At 40.4% G+C, this 27,224-nt stretch overlaps 1 protein-coding gene and 1 long non-coding RNA gene across 4 annotated transcripts in view; one reads left to right on the top strand and one right to left on the bottom strand.

Annotated features, from left to right (window-relative positions):
• Positions 1-5,758: 5,758 nt before the first annotated feature.
• Positions 5,759-6,186, bottom strand: LOC120236878. Its single transcript, XR_005529789.1, has 2 exons — positions 6,033-6,186; positions 5,759-5,922 (listed from the first exon to the last, which is right to left on the bottom strand). It is a non-coding gene; the product is annotated as an uncharacterized LOC120236878 (long non-coding RNA).
• An 890-nt stretch (positions 6,187-7,076) lies between these two features.
• The window catches only part of LRP6 (LDL receptor related protein 6), a 179,677-nt gene continuing 159,529 nt past the window's right edge, over positions 7,077-27,224 (top strand). For all 3 annotated transcript variants that reach the window (XR_005529788.1, XM_039239926.1, XM_039239925.1), the window contains exons 1-2: positions 7,077-7,323; positions 25,056-25,449. Coding sequence is in view for 2 of the 3 variants with exons in the window: in XM_039239926.1 (XP_039095857.1) it covers positions 7,269-7,323; positions 25,056-25,449 (449 nt within the window). In the remaining variant the exon portion in view is untranslated. The remainder of the gene's footprint in view (positions 7,324-25,055; positions 25,450-27,224) is intronic.

Here is a 27,224-nt window from a genome sequence, read left to right as displayed (position 1 = left end):
CAATATTACAACATACTGTAATAAAAGTTGGGTGCACTGATCTTGGTCTCCCCAAATATTGTATTATACTACACTTAGTCTTCTGCTTGTCCTGACGTGAGATGATAAAATGCTCACGTGATGAGATGAGATGAAGTGAGGTGAATGACATTGTGACCTAACATTAGACCACTGGTCTCGATTTCCTGATGTTAGAGACTGTGGTTGGCTATGGGTAACCGAAACCAGAGAAAGTGAAACTTCAGGTAAGGGGGGGTGGGGACTACTATATTAAGAAAATAAAGGCCATCAAATGTAAACTCTTTCCGATTTTTGTCTCTGTTATCCTACTGCTCCCAAACCTACGGCTACAAGGGGCAGCTTTGGGTTTTGTGGTACCTGAGCATATACAACTGGGAAAGGGGGAATTAAGAAAAAAAGAATTAAAGAAAAGAAACTTGCCTTGGCAAATTTTACAAGAGCATATGACCAAGTTATATCATTGTCATGGTCCCTTCCAGCACCTCTGGAAGAAGCCTATGAAAGTAGGGGTGGAAGAAGGGAGCTGGAACTTCAGCAGCTTTTGATAGGCCTCTTCCTCCTCCCCTCATCCAAGGCCAATTCATCCTGCACTCTCCCTTTCTCTTCCTCCCTTCATTCTTTTCTTTTCCTTCCTTCCTTCCTTCCTTCCTTCCTTCCTTCCTTCCTTCCTTCCTTCCTTCCTTCCTCTCTTTCTTTCTCTCTTTCTTTCTTTCTTTCTTTCTTTCTTTCTTTCTTTCTTTCTTTCTTTCTAACATTTTATTTATTTCTGAGAGAGAGAGAGAGAGAGAGAGAGAGAATAAGCAGGGGAGAGGGGCGCCTGGGTGGCTCAGTCGGTTAAGCGTCCAACTTCGGCTCAGGTCATGATCTCACGGTTCGTGGGATCGAGCCCCGTGTCAGGCTCTGTGCTGACAGCTAGCTCAGAGCCTGGAGCCTGCTTCTGATTCTGTATCTCCTTCTTTCTGACCCTCCCCTGCTCATGCTGTCTTTCTCTCTCTGTCTCTCAGAAATAACTAAAACATTAAAAAAAATAAAATATAAAAAAAAAGAATAAGCTGGGGAGGGTCAGAGAGAGAGGGAGGTACAGAATCTGAAACAGGCTCCAGGCTCTGAGCTGTCAGCACAGAGCCCGACGCGGGGCCCACGAACCGTGAGATCATGACCTGAGCCGAAGTCGGACACTCAACTGACTGAGCCACCCAGGTGTCCCATCCTTCTTTTCTTCTAAAGAACAATTCCAGGGGCGCCTGGGTGGCTTAGTCGGTTGAGCGTCCGACTTTCACTTAGGTCATGATCTCGCGGTTCGTGGGTTCGAGCCCCGCGTCGGGCTCTGTGCTGACTGCCAGCTCAGAGCCTGGAGCCTGTTTCAGAGTCTGTCACTCCCTCTCTCTCTGACCCTCCCCTGCTCACGCTGTCTCTCTCTCTCTCTCTCCTAGAAATAAATAAAACATTAAAAAAATTAAAAAAAAAAAGAACAATTCCATCACACAGAACATACTGTTTCCTAACTTGTTCTTCAGTTAATAGTATACCAAGGCTACATTTCCAAATCAATACATCTAAATCTACACAATTCTTTTTAACAGCCGTATAGTATTCCACAGTAAGGATATACCATTATTTATTCAACTATTCTCTATTGAATGCATTCAGATTTTTTTTAGAATGCATTAGATTGAACCATATAAAACTACCATATTTGTCAGCTTGGTTTGTTTTGTTCATTTTCCATTACAACGTTGTACTGAATATCTATGTACACACATCTCTAGAAATTTTGTTCTTTGGATAAATTCCAAGAGGTGGGATTCTATTTTAAAAGAGGTGTATATTGAAGGACACGTGAATGGCTCAGTCAGTTGAGTGCCCGGCTCTTGATTTTGTCTCAGGTCATGATCTCACGGGTTCCTGAGTTTGAGGCCCACAGAGAGCTCTGTGCTAGTGGTGCAGAGCCTGTTTGGGATTCTCCCCTCTCTGTCCCTCCACCTCTCATGCTCTCTTTCTCTCTCACACACAAAATCAACAAACAAACAAAAAATTTTTAAAGGGTGTGTATAATGGGCCACCTGGTTGGTTCAGTGAGCTAAGCATTGACTCGATTTGGGTTTGGGTCACAATCTCGTGGTCCTGAGATGAAGCCCTGGTGCAGGCTCCTGGCCTGGTGGGAAGCCTGTTTAAGAGTCTCTCTTCCTCTCTCTCTGTCCCTCCCCCACGTGGGTCCACGCACCCCTGTCCCCCCACATAAGAAAACAAGAGTTGTGTATATTTTACTCCTAGATTGCCTTCCTAAAATGTGGGCATAATGTATGTTCCCATCAATGAGCTTTCTGGAAGTCATAAGCCACAGCGGCCTTGTTCCAGTGCTTCTCATAGCCGACTTCTCCACCATACCCCGTATCCGCCATCATTGTCCACACCTACCCTCGCCACAGCTCTTCAACCAGTTTCCGCCTGTGCCCTTCTGGTTTCTGTCTCTAGCTTCTCTTCTTCTATTCATTCCTCAATACTTGTATTCCACATGGATCTGCCCTGACTCATTTTTCTAGCCACAATGAATACTCCCTGCTCCCCCTCAGTAAGTTTACGGCTTCAGCTATAAAGCTATAATCTCTACCCTCAGCCCACCAGTGAGGTGGCCTAAAGTTGACTTCACCTGAATTAAGAAAATGCCTTCCCTTCCTGCAGACGTCTTACTGCCATCCTCCAGGAAATCGTGGTAGTAGCTATTCATTCGCTATTCAATATTCTACAGCACATTCCTAGATTGTGTAGTGTACAAACTCCATAATCATCACCGAACATAGCTGTATTTTCCACTCCTTTCCTGAGTCCAAACTTCTCCATCCAAACTGTGTACTGGATATCTCCAGCTGGAAGTTTTACAGCTGGGACCAATATAAAAGACCCATTGTTTAACTTATCATCTCTTCTGAAATCCTCCGTATGCATTTCTTTTCTTAGTAAATGAGGCTCTCATTCACTTGGGTGCATAACTTAGAAACCTGGAATTTCACCCTAGACTACTTCTCAACTTCTCTTTTTCTCTCAATTCACATCTGATAGGTTCCCAAGCCCTGTGGTTTCCACCCCATTATTCTCAAATCCATGATCTCTTCAATGCCCAGGGTTGCAATTCTGACCATCTCTTCCATAGGCTAAAAATAACTTCCTCCTTGGTCTTCCTAATTTTCACCCTGCCTCCCTTCTATTATCCACGTAATAGTGGATATCTATTATCCACTGCAGTCAGAGAAATTATTTAACATGTAAATAAATCAATCCTCTACCATGAGAAAAATGCTTTGAAGTCCACTGTCAACAGGTAAAATCTAAGACTCATCATGACTTAAACATCTATTCATGTATCCAATATCTACTTAGTGGTCTGCCTCATTTTTTGACATTCTCTAAAAGCACCCTATGCTTCAGCTATAGGGATCTACTTTCAAATCTCCAACATGCCAAGCTCTCTAATAATTCAGTGCCTCTGCACCTGCTACCCTTCTGCTTGGAATTCCTTGTCAGTCTTGTTGGCCTGACAAACTCCGACTTGAATTTCAAGCCTCAGCTCTAGGGTTATTTTCCTTTTTTAAAATGGTGCAGGCAGACGAACACTTCAGGCAGACCCTCGAGTTCCTTAATGATATGCGGCACATCTACACCATAGCAATTTCAACATTTTAATGATTTATCAGTTAGCGTTTCCAAACACAGTTGTAAGCTTCTGGATGGCAGGGGCCTTGATGAATCTCATCTTTGCAGCCCCAACACATAACACAGTGACTGGCATTGAATATTTGATAGGCATTTGAATGAATGCAAAAAATAAATTAGTTAAGTAGTGAGAATGATGTCCAGGCTAGGGTTTAACCCTAAGCTACGGAGATTTCTCACTGAAGTACCCTTTAAAAAATGGGCAAAAAAAACAGAAGAATAAATTAACAGAAATTTAAGAAATAAAAAGTAAAATAAATCTCATGTTACTTTACCATCCTAGCACCTGTTTTAATGTACTTACTATTTAGTTTTGGTCTTTGTTCAAATATGTGGTAAATAAAAAATATATATTTATAATATATGCTTATGTTTATATTTTACCCATCTGTAATGAAAACGTAAGTGCACTTTCACATGGTTTTAAGTTTAACTAACTGTAAACATTTTCCAGCACTGTTGTGTGGTCGTCTGAACCATCACTTTTCATCACTGTACGATACTTCCTTTCCCTACTTATGTAGGGAACAGACTTATGTTGTACCCGGGGTTTCCTATTATAAGTAGGAATATAGCCAGGTTTTAGGGAACCTGAAACTTAGACAATTTTGAGAGATGTTTTCAGAAAAAGAGTACAAAAAACACCCTTACTTCCGCAAACTTTGTGAATGCCTTGTTAGGGCCCCTCCCGGGGTTTGGAAGGGGCCTGTGAAAGTGAAGCTTAATTGTCACTGAATTTAAGTGAAGGTTAATTTTCATCACGTTCACAGTTATCTACCTCCAATTATAAATGATCCTGCAATACGCATTTTGAGCATGTGATTTCCCCCCCTCTTCTATTTGTTCCAAGGATTCCAAGTTATTTTGACACCATTCACCTTGAAGTTGAGAAAGGAAATGATTATTTACTGAGCATGTATTATATATTTATTATTTATCAATATAGTGTATATTATTTAAATTTAAAAAAATTTTTATTTACTTGAGAGAAAGAGAGAGACAGAGAGAGAGAGAGAGAGACAGAGACAGAGAGAGAATGAGCGGCGGAGGGACAGAGAGAGAGGGAGACACAGAATCTGAAGCAAGCAGGCCCCGGGCTCTGAGCTGTCAGCACTGAGCCCAATGCAGTGCTTGAAGCCACAAACCGTGAAATTGTGACCTGAGCCGAAGCTGGATGCTTAACCAACTGGGCCACCCAGGCAGTCTAATATATTACTGAATTTAATCCTTACTACAAACCTGAAGGAGGCATCATCCTCATTGTACAGATGAGAAAACTGAGGTGCAGTGGGTTGTGTACATTGTGTACATCTTTGTGCCGTTAGTTGTATCTGTTGTAACTAGTAGGGTCTGGATCTATAACAACTAGTTATATAGTTGTAACTGGTAGGGTCTGGATCCAAAGCTCATGCTTTCTCTTCTCCACTACATCTTCTCTAGTGAGAAGCCTCACTAGCTTCTCAGGAATATACTTTCTAGGCTAGTGATGGAAAACCTGGTTCACAGTTATCTGTTCTGAGGAGGCCAGTAGGCAAAATCTGCAGTCTTGACATGGTTCTTGGAAGAAGGTAATTTAAATCGGTGGTAGCTAGACTTTCTCAGGTGAATCTCGGGGAAAGTGATTTGACGCAGTCTGCCCTCTGTCTGCTTACAGCCCTGCCTCACTTGGCTCAGCACGAATTTCTTGGAAGAAGCTCAGCACGAATTTCTTGGAAGAAGCAGTGTCTGGAGTTGAAAGACCTGGGCTGGGCTTGAATGACCTTGGGTAAGTCCTCGAACCCCTCATCTTCCTCCTCTGTGCAATGAAGATAATAAGTAACAAATCCTGCCTCACTCCAGGCTAGTTTTGAGTGTCCCAATTCGACAATGTGCGTGCAAACCCTTAGTGAACTTCAGTGTCACTGAGGTACACGACTAGCGTACGGCTTCGTCACAAAGTTTGCATCACTTCCCTTCCCTTCATCTTTCACGTAGACATTTGATCATTTCACATCATCCCGAGAAGAGGGAGGACAGTACAGTCAGATGGCTTGAGACACCATAGTCACCTTTTATTACAGTGTATTGTTGGAATTGTTCTATTTCATGGTTAGTTATTGCTGTTAACCTCTTCGTGGGTATATATGCATAGGGAAAAACACGGCACGAAGGGCTGGGGGCTATCCACGGTTTCAGGCATCCGCAGGAGGTCTTGCAGTTAACGGGGAATTTTTGTATTAGTAACGTTGTGGGAGTTCCTCGCTTGCTCCTCCCCCCCCCCCCCCCCAGGTAAGGGCCTGTGACAGCTGGACAGAATTCACCTGAGGGCTCCATTATGGTGAACTCCGGCTGGAGTTCCCTCAGCTGAACTTGTCACTTCTCTTCAGGGGTGGATGTCTGAGCCGTTACGCCAGCAGAGGCTGTGCAAAACCAGGCTGACATTCTGGTGAATCTTTTCTTCCTCAAGCTGCGAGCTGATCATTAAAAAAAAAAAAAAAAAAAAGCCAAACATTTACCTATAAACGCAATTTGTAAAACCCCAGGCACAGTCATTACCGATTGTCCCTTTGCTCTGTCTTAGGTGCTGACGCATCTATCTTGGAATTTCACCTGGCCGCTTAGAAATCTTTAGTCCTTGTGGGACCTACTTCTGGGGACGGTCTGTAACTCTGGAAAGCCACAAGCAAATGAAAATCTCTGCGTGGAGCTGGCGTTCGAACATCCTTCACCATACCCACGTTTAGAGCGGGTGTATGCGGCTTAAACCCATTTCCAAGCTCCCAAGCTCGAGCTCGCCCCCGGGTGCCGGACCCCGCGCGCCGGCTGCAGTCCGTCCCAGGCCCAGGGGCCGGGCAGCGGGGGGCCCGGACCGCCACCTGGCTCGGCCGGCGGCCGCCGCACAAAGAGCGGAGCAGGCGGCGGCCCGGCCGAGCGGCAGAAAGTAGTCCCGACCACGCCGGGCCGATGTTGTTCGACGTCGCTTCACGCCCTCCGCGGGGAGGGCCGCAGCGGCCGGCCCAGGAAAGAATCCCCTAGGAATGCGCCGGCGGGAGGCCTTTTCCCTCCAGCTCGCCTCCGCTCGCCTGGCACATCTCCCGGGGTCTCCGAGCAGAGGCCGCGCGCGCGGCCCCCCACCTTCTTCCGTGGCCGCAGGAGAGGCGGCGCCGAGGGAGGGGCTCCCCGCGCGCAGGGAGACCTTCGCGGCGACCCGGCGCGGCGGCGGGCCCGCGGTATCCCTGCGCCGCTGCGTGAGAGGAAGAGGCTGAATGAGGAACTGCGCGGGGGAAGCGGGGCGCCGGCGGAGGAGGCGGCGGGATGGAAGCAGACGCTGGCGTCGCGCGAGCCCCCGGCGGAGCGGCGCGGTAGAGAGGGCGGCGGCGGCGGCGGCGCGCGCGGAGCCGTGACGTGCGCCTTTCTTTCTTCTCTCCCTCTCCCTCTCCGGAAAGCCGGGAAGCATGAGCGTGCAGACCTGCCGCTGCGGCGGCCGCCCCGGCTCCTCGCCTCCCCCTTTTCTGGCCGCCCCTCGCCGGTGAGAGGAGAGACCGCGAGAAGGGAAGATGGGGGCCGTCCTGAGGAGCCTCCTGGCCTGCAGTTTCTGTGCGCTCCTGAGAGGTGGGAAAGGGAGGGGGGAGCGGGAAAGTTGGTGGGGTTTTGGGGGGGGTGGCCTTGTTTTGTGTGTGTGCGCGTCTGGGGGGAGGGGGAGGGAGGGAGGGAGGGAGGCGAAGGGGAAGAGGAGCCGGGAGAGGCCTGGTCGTGGGGAAGGAGAGGGAAAGGGGCCCGGGAGAAGGGGCTGTGCGCTGCGCCGGCCACGACGCGGACCCCTCGCCGGGGCTCCGGACCCTCCTCCGGGCTGCCCGTCTCGGTGAGCCCCCGGGGCTCCGTCCTGTCGCCCTGACTGCGGCTCCGTGCGTCCCCTTCTGCCGGGAGCCCTCCGGGGGAAGGCGCTTTGTACGGATTTTGGCTTTGAAAACGTTGGAGCCGCAGATGCGTCGGCGTTGCTCTTCGCCCTCGAAGCCCCTCGCCTTTTCTGTGTCTCTGAACGTGAACTTTCAGAGCCCTCTTGCTATTTTTCCAGGCCTTGTTACGGCTAGTAATTGGCCGCCGTCGGGGCTCTAACGATCCCGGGTGAGAGCACAGTTGGGAAGGGACTCCGAGGTCATAGGGCGAGCGTTTCAGCGCCGGGGATCTTCCGAGCTTGGCCCACAAGAAAATAGAAACGTTGCCCTTGTAACCCCTGGTATTCAGGACTTGCCCCTGTTTTCGGAGCCTGCGAGTGTACAGTTGGCACGAAGCAGAAGAGTCATCCTCGTGGGACGAGGAGCCCGTCCTGGGACCGAAGTTATCATTTGCTGCGCTCCCCCGGGGCACTGCTTGGCACTTCGGTAAAAACAAAACAAAAAAAAAAAAACCCAAGAAACAAACAAAAACCCCCCAAAACGGGGGCTCTCCTAGATCTTTTGCTCCGAGAATCGCATAAATTCGATGGCCCCGTGGTTTTTGGAATTGCCCTGGAAAGCTGTCACACACGCTGTGACTTTTATTTTGTGACAGTTCACTAAGGTTTTTGATTGGCCCGCAAGATTTCAGCAGCTCGTCTCAAACTTATCAGTGTGAAAGTGGTGATGAGTCTGGTGCTGTTGAGCGCTCTTACCAGCAGAGGAATTTACGTTCAGATCGTTGCAGTGGCTGTGGCTTTGGTTTTGTTAAAATTCTCACGTGCTCATGGTACATTCTTTTCAGGTGTAGGACCTCTTGAGTCCCTGGAGATGTTGAGCCCTTCATTTAACAAGCTAAACTTTTGTTAAGCCTCCAAAACTTGAAGTTTACAGGGCACCATAGTAACTCACGATCTGGTGCAGATGAGCCCAATATGCTGTGTGTGTATGTTTGTGTTGGATGAATACGATTGACCTTTTTTTGAGGGGGGGGGGGAAGGAATTTTTTTTCCGTAGTTACTCTTTTGCAGGATTATTACGTCTGCACGTTATATGTACTTATACTTAATAATTATGACTCACTGTCAGCATATTCCAAACTGTTTTCACATGTCACCCCAGAAAGAGAGTGCTCGCTTAATTTTCCTGGCAGGGAATTTAATGCAGTGTTGTGTACTTGAGAGGCTTACTAAGTTATGTGTATTCCATTATCGTATACTCTTTGCTGAAAGGGGATTTTGCTCTAGTTGTGAGAAACGTATTTGAAAATGTGCATATATTTTAAGACAGAAAGTTAGTAGTTAAATGTGAGAGTCAGCTGATTGGTTAAGGTCTTGGGGAAATTTAAGTCCATAACCTGGGATGCTTCTGGTTGCCCGGTTGTATTTCTTGGAGGGTAAGGGTGTGACGTAAATGCCATTGGTTTAACACCAACTTTGAGCCTCGAGTTGGGTTTGTTCCTCACTGGAGTTTAGAGAAATTGTACATGAAGTATTAACTAGAAGTTTGGTGTTATGTAACCAGGCCTCAAAGAGTTAATGGTTTAAACTGCCTCATTTCTACTAGCAAATTTCCTAAAGCAGACCTTGCGTCTTAATGTAGCATCATAATGGTATAAGGTGGTCTTTGAATTTAACAGCAGTACTGGACTGTGAGTACATATGATGTGAACTAAAATATAGTCTTTAGATGTGAAATGTTTTTATTCATATTTTAGATTCTCTTCTTTCCTTGATGATGTCATTCTCTGTTATAATGGTGGCATGAGTTAACCTTGGACTCTGAGGAGAAAAATGTGATTAACTTGTTGCTTTAAGATAATTGTTTTTCCTTAGAGGAGTTGTTAAGAGAAGTTAATATTGGGATGATGGAATGATGAGAGAGTTCAGGAGACCTTTTGTCCTGTAGCGCTGTTAAGTCAGTAGCTGAAAGCCAAGGAATAATGCCGTCATCATCTGGGTTGCATCCCTAACCCCTATCATCTGAGGACAAAGTGTCATGGAAAGATTTGGGGATTTCAGCACTGAAGTCTTGGGTTCAAAGTCCATGGTTTTCTATTTAATAACTTTATGGTTCTGGTCTAGTCAGTCAATTTCTTTGGGTCTGTTTCTTTACCTGTAAAATGTAGGCAGTAATACTGATCTAATTTGCATGTTAAACGCGCATATTGAGTGAAATGATGAATATCAGGTGATTTGCTAATTTTATTTTTTGTTATAATTTTTTATTGTGGACATATCCTCAAATGCCAGGAATTTAAGATCTAATTTGTGTAAGATTTACAAATTCTTATGCATAGAAGAGATCTTGATCTGGTCTAACTGCTTCCTTTGCAAGTGGGGATACTCAGAATCAAAGAGATTGTGATTTGATCAAGCTCCTACAGCTAATTAATGGTAGAGGGATGGTAAGGATTTATTGGTAGGATTTATTAATGATAAGGATTTGTTCATTCCTTTAGCAAATACATATGGGAATACCTGCCTACTCTATATCAGGCTCTGATGGTACAGTGGTGAGCAAAATAGCTATGTCCATGTTCTGATGGACCTCACAACTTCCGTTGCCATCCTTAGTGCTCTCTCAGTTCCATCCAGGTACTGATCAGAAAAGATTATATATCTGATTTTCTAGAGCAGATATCTTTATATGAATATAAATGTTAGAATACCATTGTGTGTATAATCGGTAAATACAATGTCCCAACTTATGTTGGGGAAGTTTTGTTGTTTCATAAAAATTTCTTGCTACTTAGTTTTTTAGAAAATATTATTAGTTTTGGTGAGATGGTGGTAAACACTGTACAAACAAGTCACTAGTGTTTTCTATCTTATATTTTGTAGAAGTGGTCCTTGGAAAAGCTTTTTCTTTAATAGCAAGTTTAACAAAATCTTGAGGAGGTAGAGTGAATTTTGGAGTGGGTATCAGGAGAATTAGGTTCTCTTTCTAAGTTTGCCATTAGCTAGCTGTGTTGTGACCTTGGATAAGTCATTTAATCTCTGTATACCTTATTTTCATTGGGTATACAGAGATGCATAATTCACCTGCACATGTTAAGATCTCTGAGGGAATGTGAAGAGACCAATTTTAATTTTAACTCATTATTTTCCAAGCTTGATAGTATTTTTTTCCATAAATCCTTTTAACATTCTGCTGAACCTTTGATCTAAGCAACACACCTGAAGAGAGCTAGACTGGATGACCTTTTGAGCATTAGGTTGATTGATTGATACCTTTTTGTAAAGTTTATTTTCAGAGAGAGAGAGAGAGAGAGAGCGAGCATACCTGAGCAGGGGAGGGGCAGAGAGAGAGGGAGAGAATCCCAAGCAGGATTTGCGCTGCCAGTGCAGTGCCCAGTGTGGGGCTTGAACCCACAGACCATGAGATCATGACCTGAGCTGAAGTCAAGAGATGACGCTTAACCAACTGAGCTGCCCAAGCACCCCTAATCTGACTGATACTCGATGATAATTTCATATAGTTAAATCTGATACTTTCATTCCTACTCACTTGGCTTTAGGTTTGCTCATCTGGCTAAGGAATAATTTGATTGGTTATGAGTAAGGTTTCAGCTCTTTGTTATTTGAGGCCTAACAGATTTTTCCCATAGGTTTGGTTTTTTAGAGACTTTTTTGTTTGCCCTTTTTTTTAAAGTTTGTTTATTTTGAGAGAGAGCATGCGCACGCATGCAGGCACAAACGGGAGGGGCGGAGAGAGAGAATCCCAAGTAGGCTCTGTGCTGTTAGTGCACAGCCCGATGTGGGGCTTGAACTCATGAACTGTGAGTTCATGACCTGAGCTGAAGTCCAGAGTTGGATGCTTAACCAGCTGAACCACCCAGGCGCCCCTGTTTTGCTTTAATTGGAGGTTTTTCCATTTGCTGTAGTGAAATCTTGTTTCTATATAGTTATATATGGTTTGGCTCTCAGAATAGACTCTTTTGAATATCAAAGAAGATTCTGTGGAGGGTATATAAATGAAAATATTTTATGTGAGCTTATAATTTGAGCAGATTGGAAAAATAAGTAACACAATAACCTAGTTAGGTCATTGGTAGATACTCTTGAAAATTTAATTTCATCACGGAAACTTCATTGCAAGGTTATACTCAGAGAAGATATAAAGAGGGGCAGGAAGATAGAGGCTTTGTGGATAAACCAAGTTCAGATATTCTGCTACTTTATGTAGCCTTGGACAAGTTACTTAGTTTTAGTTTCCTCTCCTGTTAAGTAGGAGTAAACACCTTATAAGATTTCTACGAGAAATGATGGGATATTTGCAGAGGGAGAGTATGGTGCACAGTCAGTAGTAGACTTTGAATAAATGGTTGCTGATATTAAGATGGCTAAAATAAAAGAAACATTAATTTTCAAGAAAGACTAGTAAAACATTTAAGTGCCAGGCACTGTTTGGGGAGTCAGTAATTTTAGGCCAGTGGTTTTTGAACTTTTTTGACTCTTTTGCAACTGATACAAAAACTGCATGAAATACCTTTATTTCTGATATTTTCTTCTTTAAGTTTTTATTTATTTTTTAAAATATTTTCTACCCCCAACATGGGACTCAGACTCGTGACCCCGAGATCAAGAGCGTGCTCTACTGTCTGAGCCAGCCAGGCGCCCCACTTCTGATTTATTTTATTTTATTAAAAAAATTTTTTTAAGGTTTTTATATAATGAAGATGGCCACTATCTATTAAATTTACTTTACCTTCTAAAGGATTGCAGCTTTACTTAACACTGTTTCAGGTGACTATTTTAGATAAAGTAGAGGATAAATAGTGCAGTTGATTGTGATACTTACGGTTTAAGAGTTAAATATGGGCAAAGTATTTTATCAAAACATTGAGAAAATTTAAAAAAATGTTTATTTCTTTTGAGAGAAAGAGAGATAGACTACAGGCATGGGAAGGGCAGAAGAGAGGGAGAGAGAATCCCAAGCAGCCACTGTGCCGTCAGTGTAGAGTCCGATGGGGGCTTGAACCCAGAAATGGTGAGATCATGACCTGAGCTGAAATCAAAAGTTGGCCGCTTAATTGAGCCATCCAGGTGCTCCAAGAAATTTTTATTTTATTCTATTGTTTTGTTAACAACATTTTAAAATTACTGTCATGGACTTCTCTCTGCAGGATGGGTAAATGCTATACTGAGTTGTCATTGCATGTTTCACTTTTCATGTGAAAGTTTCTAATGTACTTTCTGTAAAATGAGCCTTGCTTTGTATGTTTTACTGTTTTTAAAAAAGTATATTTATTTTTATTATTTTTGAGAGAAAACGCATGCATGCACGTGCAAGTTGGGGAGGGGGGAGGAGATAGAGGATCTAAAGCGGTCTCTTTGCAGACAGCATAGAGGCCCACATGGGGCTTGAGCTCACGAACCATGAGATCATGACCTGAGCCCAAGGTAGATGCTTAACTGAGCCACTCAGGCGCCTCCATGTTTTGCTCTTCATATGAGAGTTTTTATGTATCTTCTGTAAAATGAGCCTTACCTTAATGAATAGAACACCACTCCATGTGAATAACTTTGAAATTACGTAAACCAGGTAACCTAAGAATAGGATATTTCCCCTTGGAATTACTAATTTAAAATATACTTTGTAATAAATATGAGGAAAACAGTGTTATTTGAAATTATTAGCACACACTTTGTTTCTCAGCTGTGTTATTTGTGGCAGTTGACTATCCTCACAAAAGGTTCAAGATACTCAGATGTGAGACTAGAAAATATTAAAATGTGTCTGGGCTCTATTGAAAATTAGTGGTACTTCAATACTGTGATCCTTTTAGCTGTAATGTAACTTGCTAATTTTTGTTTCTGTGATATCTTACTTGGGCAGGAGATTGGGGATGCAAAGTGAAATCACATTTTTAGGTGAAAAAATTTATTAATTAAGTGAACTTTTAAGTTATAAATTGACATTAGGCCTAAAGTTATTGATTACGTTTTCAGTAAAAATAAAAATATAGAGGTGAATATGATTTGCATTAGTCATGTTTTTCAAGAAAATAGTCACTCAGTTACTGGAAAATGGTACCTTTATCAAATTATATATGTTTGTCCAGGAAGCCATTTTCTCAGTGGTCTTGGTTAGTCATCCTAGACCATTTATCATCCTAGACTTGATCATTCCTAGACCAGAGTCACAGGATATAGGGATAGGAGTCTTTCTCATTATTGTCCAGCTTTACTGGGAGATGGAATTTAAGTGTATCCATATATCCAGTTTAAAGATTCTGTATTTTGCAAGTCTGGGAAAGCTAACATCTGAACTTCATTAACGTGAACTCTTAGCTACACATTATATGGTCTTTATTTGTAGGTTTCTTGATTTATGTCAGTGAAGACAACAGCTCTTTGTTAGATATAAAGTGTTTCAGGAATAGATATTTTTTTCCTTCAGTACTACCATGTACCAGAGCTTTGCCTGTATTAGGTATTCTAAATTTTACATTTAAAGCAGTATAAAAAGATGTGAGTTTTTATGGCATTTATACAGTCTGTTTGGAGCTTCATTTTGTGTTTTGTCTCAAATCATTTATTAGACATGGTATAAATTTGTAGCTACTGTAATTTTTTTAGCACAAATGAGGTAGAGAAAACTTAATCAGAAATAAATCAGTGTGTTTCTATCTGAGAAACTAATCAGAAATAAATCAGCAGTGTGTTTCTGAAAAACTATTCAAATAAATCAGCATGTTTATATTGGAGACTGAATTTGAAATATGGATTATGTAATATGTTGTCTGGTTTTAGGATATAACTCTTTCATTGGTAATATAAGCATACTAAAGTACTTTTTAATCCTGTTTTTTTTTTTTTTTTAAAGATATACTTCACATAAAGTTCTCCATTTTAAAGTGTCCAGTTCAGTGGTTTCTAGTATATTCACAGGTTTGTACAGCTGTCACCACTGTCTAATCCCATAACATTTCATCACCCCAGAAAGTAACTCCATACCCCTTAGTAGTCATTTTGCATTTCCCCTTTCCCCCAGCCTCTGGTAATGAGTAATCTACTTTTCTGTCTCTGTGGATTTGCCAATTCTGAATATTTCATATAAAAGGAATCGTATAACATGTAGCCTTTGGTGCCTGGCTTTCACTTAACATAATGTTTTCAAGGTTCATTCATGTTTATAGCATGTATCAGTACTTCTTTTTTATGGCTGAATAATATTCCATTGTATGGATATGTGAAGTATTTTCAATTGAGTGTGGTTTTGATCATTGGGATCTGTATCTTGAGAAATGATTACTGAAATCTCTTTCTGAAGTTATAGAAATAGACATTAAAAAATGTCTAAGTTCCTCTTTTTCTGCTGGAGAAGGACTCAATAGTTCACCAGCAGTAGAGAGAACGCTATCTCAGTTGAACTTTTTTTGCCAAATTCATGTTAGATTAATAGGATAGAAGGATATTAGAAATTAACTGGCCCAAATTCTTCATTTTATGAAGGAGAAAGGTGAATGATTAATGTAAGGCCAGATTGCTGGTACTCTGGACAGTAATTTAACATGCAGTGCTTTCTGTATGTACCTGATTTTGCCTGGGCCTTATTACAGTTTTGAAAATGATACCAGTCATTAAGAAAATTTTTTAAATGTTTATTTGTATCTGAGAGAGAGAGACCGCACACGTGACAGAGGGGCAGAGAGGGAGAGACAGAATCTGAAGCAGGCCCCAGGGTCTGAGCTGTCAGCGCAGAGCCTGACATGGGGCTCGAACTCACAGGCCATGAGATCATGACCTGAGTTGAAATTGGGTGCTTAACTGACTGAGCCACCTAGGTGCCCCTATGCCAGTCATTTTTAATAGAGGAAAATAAATGTCAGTTTTGTTTTAGAGTTTGCAATAGGTGGATGGTCATAATAGTGTTAAATAAAACTGGTCCTGATTTAGGTAAGGAGAGACTATTTGAAAAGATTATTACAATAGGGAGAATGCTTTGACTAAAAGATCTCCAAGTGTCTCAAATCAAACAGAAAAAAACTTTTACAGAGAAGGATAAGCAGGGCCAGTAGGAGCTTTGTAAAGAGGTGAGTACATGGGTGCGGTGAGCAGATTGTGTGATCAGGATAGTTTAACTGGATTTGTTTTCCCCCTTTGGTCAGTAGATGCATAGAATGAGCTGTTAAGAGAGGAAGTTATGCATCTACTTTTTTTTTTTTTTTTTTTTTTAAATTTTTTAAAAAAATTTATTTCTAGGGGAGAGAGAGAGAGACAGCGTGAGCAGGGGAGGGTCAGAGAGAGAGGGAGTCACAGACTGAAACAGGCTCCAGGCTCTCAGCTGGCAGGCAGCACAGAGCCCGACGCAGGGCTCGAACCCACGAACCGCGAGATCATGACCTAAGCGAAAGTCGGACACTTAACGGACTAAGCCACCCAGGCGCCCCCGCATCTACTTAAACTTAAGGCAAGCCAAAGTCTAGGGGCTTGTGGGAAAGGGGAAAAGCCTGACTAAAGTTTGATCAAGTCAAGTCAGTGGATTAAGTAATGAGCATTTGTGAGCACTTGATTAGTCCCCCTGTTCAAAACAGAGTTTTTCGCTGTTACGGATATGTTTTAGTCCGCTAAGGCTTGCAGCTTTTTGCTATAACAAAAATAGTATAGTTTGGGTGGCTTATAAACAACAGAAATTTATTTCTCATGGTTCTGGAGGCTGAAAGTCCAAGATCAAGGTGCCAACATGATCAGTTTCTGGTTGAGGATCATCTATGGATTGCAGACTACTGACCTCTCTGTATCCTCACATGGTGGATAGCAGAGAGAGGAAACAAGCTCTCAACTCTTGAAAGAGTACTAATCCCATTCATGAGGACTCCACCCTTATGACTTTGTGTAATCCTAATTAGTCCCCAAAGGCCTCATCTCCTAATACCTTTACATAGTGGGGTAAGGTTTCAACATAAGAGTTTTCGGAGACACAAACATTCAGTCCATAACAGGGTAGAAGAAGAGTCATTGTGAAGTTGATATCATTAGATTTGACCTGATTATTTGTGTAGGTACAGGCCTTATAATAAGTTTGCTTTGCTGAACATTTTTATAAGGAATCTTGGATTGAACTTGGAGGAAAAATTTAGTATTGAAGGATAATTGCCATGCCGTGTTATATTAGTTTCAGGTATATAGCATAATGATTTGACAATTGTGTACATTACTCAGTGCTTATTACCATGCTAAGTGTCGTCACCTCTTTCACTGAACATTGTTACTACAATATTATTGGCTATATTCCCTATGCTGTACTTGTCATCTCTGTGACTTACTTATTTTATAAATTTATTTAGAGGTTTGTATCTCTTAATGTTCTTCATTTTTTTCTCATTCTCCCATCCACCTTCTCTCTGGCAACCACCAGCTTGTTCTATGTATATATATCTTTATAAAATGTATTTATTTAAAGTAGGTTCCATGCCCAATGTGGGGCTTGAACTCCTGACCCTGAGATCAAGAATCACACGTGCTACTGACTAAGCCATCCAGGCCCCTTTGTTTTTTGTATTTTATAGTCTTGTTTTGTTTTTATTAAGAGCAGACCAATAACCCAAGAAAATTTTGTCATTTTAATAGACTGAATTTTATTTTTCTGCAAGTAACAATATTTGATACTAAAGCACTTTTTGAAAATGTTACAAATAAACCCATCAAATCTTAGCCAGTTTTTTTAAAAAAAAAATTTTTTTTTTATTGTTTTATTTATTTCTAGGAGAGAGAGAGAGAGACAGCGTGAGCAGGGGAGGGTCAGAGAGAGAGGGAGTCACAGACTGAAACAGGCTTCAGGCTCTGAGCTGGCAGTCAGCACAGAGCTCGATGCGGGGCTCGAACCCACGAACCGCGAGATCATGACCTAAGCGAAAGTCGGACGCTTAACCGACTAAGCCACCCAGGCGCCCCAAATCTTAGCCAGTTTTGACCACAACAAAAAAAAGTTCTTTTTCATAAACTTTTTATAACTTTTTGTTTCCATTCAGATGTTGTCTTGCATTTTCCTCTTTCTCTTCTGGAACAATTAGTCATTTTACTTTGGGACTATTTTCTTTTTCCTTAATAAAAACACATCCTGCACACCTGTATACAAAGTTGTTCTTTTCTGTCACTTTTTCTCCCTAGTACAATCTCATTTAAATATAAGAGTATGGGGGCACCTCGGTGACTCAGTTGTTTAAGTGACCAACTCTTGATTTTGGCTCGGGTCATGATCTCATGGATCATGAGATCAAGCCCTGTGTTGGGCTTTGAGCTGACAGATTGGGGCCTGCTTGAGATTCTCTCCCTCTCTCTCTCTGTCCATCCCCTGTGCACCCTTGCTCACTCTGTGAAAAATAAATAAACATTAAAAAATAAATATAAGATTATGACTTAATAATAACTGCTATTTTATAGAGTTGGATAACTGAACCGTCATGCACCGTCATTTTGCAGTAGACTGGCAGAGGTTATGAATATATATCTTACAACTTTTTATAGCCATACAGTTCTCAATGTGGCAAAAATAAATATGCTTATAAGTAAACTCAAAAATATATATATAGCTGCTTGGTACCCTCAAAGTAAGGGGTAAAAAATATATATAAACTTGAAATACTTATGCTTTATTCTATCTTATAGAAATGACCTTGGTATTTAATAAATATTGGTGAATTAACTTAGCATAGTTCTTACTTTTTATAAAAAAATTTTTTAATGTTTATTTTTGAGAGAGAGAGTGTGAACAGGGTAGGGACAGAGAGAAAGGGAGACATAGAATCTGAAGCAGGCTCCAGACTCTGACCTGTCAGCACAGAGCCTTGTGCTGGGCTCCAACCCACAAACCGTGAGGTCATGACCTGAGCGGAAGTTGGATGCTTAACCAACTGAGCTATCCAGGTGCCCCAGCATAGTTTTTATGTTTTAAATAAAGAAAATATTTTGTAAACTATCTTCAGGTTGGTTTATTACAAACCAGTTAGTAGTTACTAACTGAAATAATATTTGTCAGAACAACTTGGCTAAATACAAATTTATATGTAAAGCTAGTTTATTCTGTTAGTAAACCTATAAAAGTTTAGGAAGAACATATCCAGGTAGGATAAAAATATATTCTGTCTTAATTTTATGTCTGTAACTCAGAAGACATAGCTGTTTTTATTATACCATCAATATTGAACTAGTCTCATTTGCCAAAGATTTACTTAAATATGTGTTACCTTGGATTCTTAAAATACGTGGGATAGTTTCTATAAAAAATACTTTCGAAAGTAAAGGAAGTTTAATTTCCTTAAATTTTGGGAATCTTAGGAATATTCAACTTATATGAACAATTATGTACTTTTAAGGCAATTAGTATAGAATTCATTTAGTGGATTTTATAATCTAAAATTATAATTGGTAATACCATTTGGAGGTAGCAAAGTATTTTATATACATATAACACATATGTTGCGTTGAAAAACATACATTAAAGTATTATGGCGTTTTGTAGTGATGGTGACTACGCTTGTGATGAGCATGGCGTAGACTTTTGAAATCATCATGTCGTACACCTGGAAGTAATATAACGTGTGTTATCTATGCTTCAGTTTTCTTGCTCTGCATAAATAAAAGTTTTTTTAAAAAAGATTACGAAGGATTCATTGAAACAACTAGTGCACACTAAGCTTATATCAGGTTTGACTTGTACTGACTACACGAGAGGTAGCTGAGAGCCTTAGGCACCGAGACCTGAGGAAATTTGGGTTGTTGTTTGGAGTCCAGCTTTGGAATCAGACCTGGGGTTCAATTTGTTCTCCACATCATAAACTTATTATTTGGATGGTCTTGAGTTAGGTAGTTAACATCACTGATTCTTGGTTTCTTCATCTGTAAAATTGGCATAATGATACCACCTACCTTACAGGTTGTTGTAAAAATTAGAGACTACATGTAAAGCACTAAGCATGCTGCTGTCATTGTCATCATAATGTGTATAACTGTATTCTATTGGCATTTTTGGCATTATTCTGGAAAAGTAGAATTCTGTTAATGGGAAAGCACTGTCGGTAGGTGTCAGAATGAGCAGATTTTTGTAAGAAAATATAGAACCTAGAAGAACTTTGGGTTCCTTACTGACTGGCTCTGTGATTGTGGATAGGACACTTCTTTGTGTCTTAATTCTCTTAATTACCAGTGAGGTAGAGACACCTGACTCAAAACCCTCACAGGGAGGACTTGGAAACCAAATGGAATCATGGGTGTTAAACTGTTCTTTAAAATACAAAATATTATATGCAAATATGATGACTTCATTGTTTTTGTTATGAAGATTAAGCATCAGAGAAGTTTTGTTGAGTGTGTCTCCCCAGTGGGGTTCTATTAAGAGGCTACTTGAATGGCACTGCTCACAGTTTTATTGATACTGGTTATTAACTTCACCATATCATTATTAGAACTGTATTTATTTATGAGAGGGTGTGAGTGAGTGAGGGGCAGGGAGAGGAGACAGAGAAGCAGGGCCCACCCAAAACAGGGCTTGTGCTCCCCCAGTGCTCATCCAGAGTGGGGCTCATGCTCCCCCAGTGTGGGGCTCCATCTTATGACCCGTGAGATCATGAACTGAGCCGAAGTCGGACAGTTCAACCGACTGAGCCACCCAGGCACCCCTAAAAGGCTTTTTCTTATAGGCACAAGTGAATAATGCCAGCAGGATCTTTGTGAGAGAGTGGGATAAACTGATGGGGATTAGCTGATGACATGAGTATGGTAATTTAACAGGAGATGGTTTTTTTGTCTTTTTTTTTTTTTTCGTCTGTGGTCACCTTATGCTCAGAATGAGTCCTTAAGAGAGGATGTTCTCCATTGTCTTGCTTAAGTTGAGAGCTAGCCAGAGTTTAGCAGTATGAGGTAAACTTTACTAGACTTTGGACAAGTCAATAGGTAAGTAATGGCATTTGTGAGCACTCGGCCAGTACTTAATGTAAAATCCTTTTGGGTTTATGGCAGATATATTGGTTCTGGAAAATACCTTTTAGATATTAGTACAGGTTCTGGAAAATACCTATTAGATATTAGTAGATATGTTTACCATTTTATTGTCAGGCAGTGAACTCTGCCAGGGATTGAGGATAAACTTAGTTTAAGATATTGCTGCTGTTGACAAGGGGTAGTAGTAAATATATTTTTAAAAATGCTAATATCAAATAAATGGTAAAGACTGTAAGGGCTTAAAGAAGGAAAGCTAAGACAATAGGAAAGAGTGATTGATTAGATAAGATCTGAATCTGGTCTTGAAGAACTTGCTTGCTGGGATAATGAGAGAGAAGTATGGAGTAGGCAGGAAAATGAATACACTGTGGTGATGTAATATGATGTACTCACAGTCAGTGTGTTAAAAACCAGTTTGTATGATCCAGAGACTATGAAAGTAAGTTAGGGTCATAGGTAGAAGTCACCCGGTGGTGGCCTGAAGTATTGAGGCTTTTTATTTTAGGCAAAGGAAATCCAAAACGTTTTTGAATGAGATACAGTAGAAGTATTGGAAGTGGAAAAGAGTTGGGAGAGTTGAGATCATTTACTATTAAAGTAGTTTAGGATAGTGGTTCTAAAAATGGAAAAGAAACAGATTTAAGGACATCCTAAAGAAGGATCAGCAAGATAGTAATTGGCAGACTGGGGGAGAAGGAAGGTGTCAAAAAGGGTTCCATAGTGTACCAGTGAGATAAGAAAAATGGTGGTACTGTTGACTCTTGAAGTTTTGTTTTGTTTTTGGTGGATTGGGGGGCAGACGATGAATTTAATTTAATGGCTAGAAGAGATAGCCAACAAGAGGTTATAGGTGTAATAGTGAAGGTTAGGGTGGAGATGATGATTTAATAATTTCCTGAATAGAGTTGCTTTGTTGACCAGATGAACTTGGCTTTCTCTACTACACTTTTGCATTTCAGGAACAATAGAGAATTTTGGGGATATCCAAATTTGAGAAGTGGAGGGAAGATTTTAAACTAAAAGGCAGATGAAGCATGACCAGAAAAATAGGAATAACAGTATAGTATATATAAGGAGAACATTCTGTATAGGTAGGGATATGGTCAACATTGTTGAATGCTAAATAGAGTTCAAGAATGAGGACTGAGATGGGGGGATGGGCATGGAGGAGGGCACTTGTGGGAATGAGCACTGGGTGTTATGTGGAAACTAATTTGACAGTAAACTATTTGTAAAAAAAAAAGAAAAGAAAGGTAGATAAATAAACCCAAAAACTGGAAAAAAAAAAAAAAAAGAATAAGGACTGAGAAAAGGCCATTGGATTTGGTTAGGAAGACTTGGAGCAAGTATAGTTGAGAGATGGGTGGAGAGTTAGTCTAAATTAGACCAAGAGGTGGTGGTATGAAGTGTATGCAATGTTGTAAGATTTGTGGTTAGGAGAAATATAATTCTCTTGGTGATAGCAGGCTTAGGGATATTAAAGTTTTTTGATAGCACGGACCTGGCAGGAGTCCTTGAAGATCTGAGAAATAGGGAATAATCCATAGAACAAAGTTGCAGAGAGGAAGTAGGGAGGTTGAATTAGAAGTATTGCTTTAACCTTATAAAGGAGAAAGGGTAACTTGTTATTTGAGATTGTGGACAAGATAAAGGAAGATGGGTTGGACATGTAGAGATTTTTGAGAAGTTTAAATTAAGATGTTAGGGATACGTGGCATTTACCTTGTTAGGGTGAACTCTAGGATTTCCTTTTAACAGTTGGTAGGTTTCTGTTCGTTCGTTCGTTCGTTCCTTCCTTCCTTCCTTCCTTCCTTCCTCTCTCTCTCTCTCTCTCTCTCTCTCTATTTTTAAAGATCTTATTTTTAAGTCATCTCCACACCCAACATGGGGCTCGAACTCACAATGCTGAGATCAGGAGTTGCATGCTGTAGTAACTGAGACAGCAGGGGTCCCTAAGTATAGTCCTTTAGAAATTGTAATTATAAACAGTACTGCGAGGTCAGAAGAGGTTAGCTTGTTCCTCACCCCAACCTTCGTTTATTCCCCTTGTACTTAGGCTTTTGAGGTCTTAAAAGGGTTCTTTGGATTTTGTAGACCAAGTGTTCAGTATAAATGTTTGACTTGAAAATCATAAACAGACTTATCAGATTTCTCTAATACCTAATGCCATCTGCACATTTGGGACACAGTTTTCCAAGGATACTGCCGTAAAGAAAGGTGCTCAATAAATATCAGATTATTACCAGTTTTGGATTTTAAATTGTAAGTGCTCAGGCTTAGCCTTGTGCTCTTCACTAATAGAGACTCTTTCTGATTTTTTTGAACTGGCTCTAATACCAGGGGCTCGATATAAGTGCACTGGACACTGTGGGTGCAGATAAATCAGTATGATGAGTGAAGGCATGAATTAGTTAAAAGTGAATCTGTGAGGGAGATTTATAAGTTTTCAATAACAGTATTAGATGTACAGAATAAGCAGAAAGAGCTCTTTGTTACTTAAAAAAAAATCCATCCACCTATTTGTTTTTGACTAAGAAAGTTGAATTTAAGCTTTGTTAGAAGGGAAATTTACATTACAGATGAAACTGGTGGATTTTATAACTCCCATTTGGCAGCCATAATCCATAAACTGGCTTAAACATCTTTTTTTCTTTATGCTTTTTTGAGCACCGTAAAAGCATAAAAAAGAGATAGCAATTACTTTTAAATGGTACTTGGAATTGGCTTTGGATGACACACTTTTAGACCTTTAGTAAGTAATTGTGGGAGAAGATTGTGTAGGTTATTGTATAACTCTGGTATTACTTTTCTTCCCTCATTTGTGTTATCTCAGCCTTTAGATCTGTGCTATCTAATACAGCCACTTGTCTATTCAATTGTAAATGAATTAAGATCCAATAAAACTAAAGATTTAATTTCTTGGTCATAGTAGCCACATTTTAGGTGCTCCCTAGCCATATGTGGCCACTGGGTACTGGGGAGAGTATATTTCTGTTATCACAGAAAGTTGTGTTGGATTGTTACAGTATAGAGCTTTAATTACTAATGGTACCTGGAAACTGAATATCAGGAACTTGGAATAGATAACATAGAAAACCCCAAACCATGGAATTTATACAACTTCAATCCTAACAACTTCAGCCTTCTCGAAGATAAATATTATTTCTTTAGGATAAGCTTTATATTTAATTTTGGTCTTTGGTCGTATCAGAGGTCATTCTGATAATGTAAAACAATAAAATAGTTGTGTTAAGAACTATCTCTTTTTTTTTTTAATTTTTTTTTAAGGTTTTTTTTATTTATTTCTAGAAAGAGAGAGTGAGCAGGGGAGGGTCAGAGAGAGAGGGAGTCACAGACTGAAACAGGCTCTAAGCTCTGAGCTGGCAGTCAGCACAGAGCCCGACGCGGGGCTCGAACCCACGAACCGTGAGATCATGACCTAAGCGAAAGTCGGACGCTTAACCGACTAAGCCACCCAGGCGCCCCAAGAACTATCTCTTCTAGACTGTTTACTTAACAGGTTAATTAAGACATAATTGATGGTACAGTACATTGTGTGTATGGAAAGTATAATGTTTAATTATTTTTGATATGTATATATCTTTGGAGCTGTCATCATATCCAACCTGATATACCTATTACCAACAGGTTTCCTCATGCCTCTTTATAATGTTCCCTGTATAATCCCTGTTGTTTTTTACCCTCTCTGTCCACCTCTAGACAGTCACTGATTTGCTGCTTTTTGACAATAATTTGAATGTTCTAAAATTTTCTAAATGCAGTCATGTAATCCATGTTCTCTCTCTCTTTTTTTTTTTTTTTGGTGTGACTTTTTTCACTCTACATAATTATTTTGAGATTCACATTCTATATGAGATTCCGTATTACATGTACAAATAATTCATTACTTTTTATTTTATGGATGTATCACAGTTTGTTGATCTGTTAGTTTGTTGATGACTGCTGCTGTCGATAAGCTGCTGTGAACATTTATATACAGGACTTTGTATTGACATACGGTTTTGTTTCTCTTGAGTAAATACCTAGGCATGGAATGGCTGAATCATATGGTAGGTTGTATGTTTAACCTTTTATGAAACTGCCAAACTAATTTCCAAAGTGGCTGGACCATTTTACATTCTCCCCAGTAGAGTGTGAATGTTCTGCTGGCTCCATCGTTGGGAATTCTTGGAACGGCCAGGCTTTTTAATTTTATGTGACAGAATATTTCAACAAAAAAAACTGTCCTAGTAGAATTAATTCCTTGCTCTTGCAACTTTTTGTATTTAAGTGTTGCAAAAACAGTATTTTGTGAAAAGATTTTAAGACAGTCTTCTATAGATTTATTTACTCTTATTTTTGATAGTATTTGTTCACTAATGTTGATTTGAAACTCAACTTACAAGAGCCATTACATTTCCTTTCTTCTTACTTATTTCTCTCTTTTTTTTTTTTGTTCTAGCGGCCCCTTTGTTGCTTTATGCAAACAGACGGGACTTGCGATTGGTTGATGCTACGAATGGCAAAGAGAATGCTACGATTGTAGTTGGAGGCTTGGAGGATGCAGCTGCGGTGGACTTTGTGTTTGGTCATAGCTTGATATACTGGAGTGATGTCAGCGAAGAAGCCATTAAACGAACAGAATTTAACAAAACTGAGAGTGTACAGAATGTTGTTGTCTCTGGATTATTGTCCCCTGATGGGCTGGCATGCGATTGGCTTGGAGAAAAATTATACTGGACAGATTCTGAAACAAATCGGATTGAAGTTTCTAATTTAGATGGATCTTTACGAAAAGTTTTATTTTGGCAAGAGTTGGATCAACCCAGAGCTATTGCCTTAGATCCTTCAAGTGGGTAAGTTTTGTGCAATGTATAAAGGCTGTTGCATCTCCATTTCCTGGTTTCTTTAAAAAAAAAACAACCAACTTACGTCTTTATTTTATTTTGAGAGACAGAGACAGAGAGTGAGGAGGGGAAGGGCAGAGAGAGAGGGAGACACAGATTCTGAGGCAGGCTCCAGGCCCTGAGCTGTCAGCACAGAGCTTGAAGCGGAGCTCGAACCCACAGACTGTGAGGTCATGACCTGAGCCGAAGTCGGACGCTCAACTGACTGAGCCACCCAGACGCCCCTCCATTTCCTGGTTTCTTTCTGCTAGCATAGATTACTTCCCCCAGCCCCAAGAGAAAAGAAAGGTCAAAAACCCAATTTTAGATTCTTTGAGCTTCTCTTCAAATAGACTTGAATGTGGGAAATTATGTTGTGTCCTTTAAGATGTTTCTGTAAATAGTTTCTAATATCACTTATGGGACAGCTATTTATACAGTTCTTGGTTTGTTTTCTGCATTTAATAAGTATGAGAGGATAATTAGAAAGCACAGAAGAAGGAATGAAGACCTAACAAGAGTAGTATTTGATAGCTCAAGATAATATAAAAAAATCCTACGGATTTATGGATCTTATAGCTTTCATTGTATATGCAATCATTTGTAATACTAGTGTCTTTTTATTAAACCTTGAACTATTATTTAATAATTTAATATGTCAGTATTGAATGAAAAATAAAAATTAAGTTGTTAAATAAGCCATTTTTAAACAGATTTACTGTAAAGATTTATTTTCTAGTGAGAAAGGAAACTTAAAGCCAATGGTAAATCCCATTAGAAAATGTGAATAGTGTCATTACATGCTTTAACTCTCCTTCACTTCTACCATATGCCATTCCTTGATACTTATTGAATATGTTGTCATGCCAGGGTCTGTCATAGTAGGTGTAGATAATCATCTAAACATGAACCTGAGATGAGTTACTTGTAATTTAAAATATAAAAATAAATAACCTACAAATAACCATTTTAACACTTTGTTTTCTTTGACTTCCAAGTATGTTGGAATGCTTTAAAGTTCATTTATAGAGGTGCCTGGGTGGCTTAGATGGTTAAGCGCCTGACTTCGGCTCAGGTCATGATCTCACGGTTTGTGAGTTTGAGCACCGTGTCGGCCTCTGTGCTGACAGCTCAGAGCCTGGAACCTGCTTCAGATCTTCGTCTCCCTCTCTTTCTGCCCCTCCCCTGCTTGCTCTCTGTCATTCTCTCTCTCAAAGATAAATAAACATTAAAAAAATTAAGAAATCAAACTCATTTATAGAAGGGAGTGGGTTAATGTTATTTAATAGAACTTGGGGAAGAAAATGAAAGGAAGAAATGTCCTTTTTTTTAATTAAAAAATTTTTTAAAATTTTTTTTTATTTCTGAGAGAGACAGAGACAGCATGAGCAGGGGAGGGTCAGAGGGAGAGGGAGACACAGAATCTGAAACAGGCTCTGGCTCTGAGCTGGCTGTCAGCACAGAGCTTGATGCAGGGCTTGAACCCACGAACTGTGAGATCATGACCTGAGCCAAAGTTGGACGCTTAACTGACTGAGCCACCCAGGTGCCCCGTATGCTCCTTTGTCTTGATATCAAGCCTTACTTGTTGACAAAGTTTAAAGAAGATGCTGTGTTGTAGGAAAATGAAAAGATTTGTCTGACCATGAAGGATAACATGGGCAACAATGTAGTGAAACTTTAAAATGAGAATTTCTGGAACAAGCACACACATCTATCTGTATAATATATATTAAAAATTGTAT

The sequence above is a fragment of the Hyaena hyaena genome, unplaced genomic scaffold (genome assembly GCF_003009895.1).
Source record: "Hyaena hyaena isolate Hyena2069 unplaced genomic scaffold, ASM300989v1 scaffold_164, whole genome shotgun sequence".
Taxonomy (NCBI): domain Eukaryota; kingdom Metazoa; phylum Chordata; class Mammalia; order Carnivora; family Hyaenidae; genus Hyaena; species Hyaena hyaena.
Note: the sequence above shows the minus strand (reverse complement) of the source record. Positions and strands in the feature narration are given on the sequence as shown.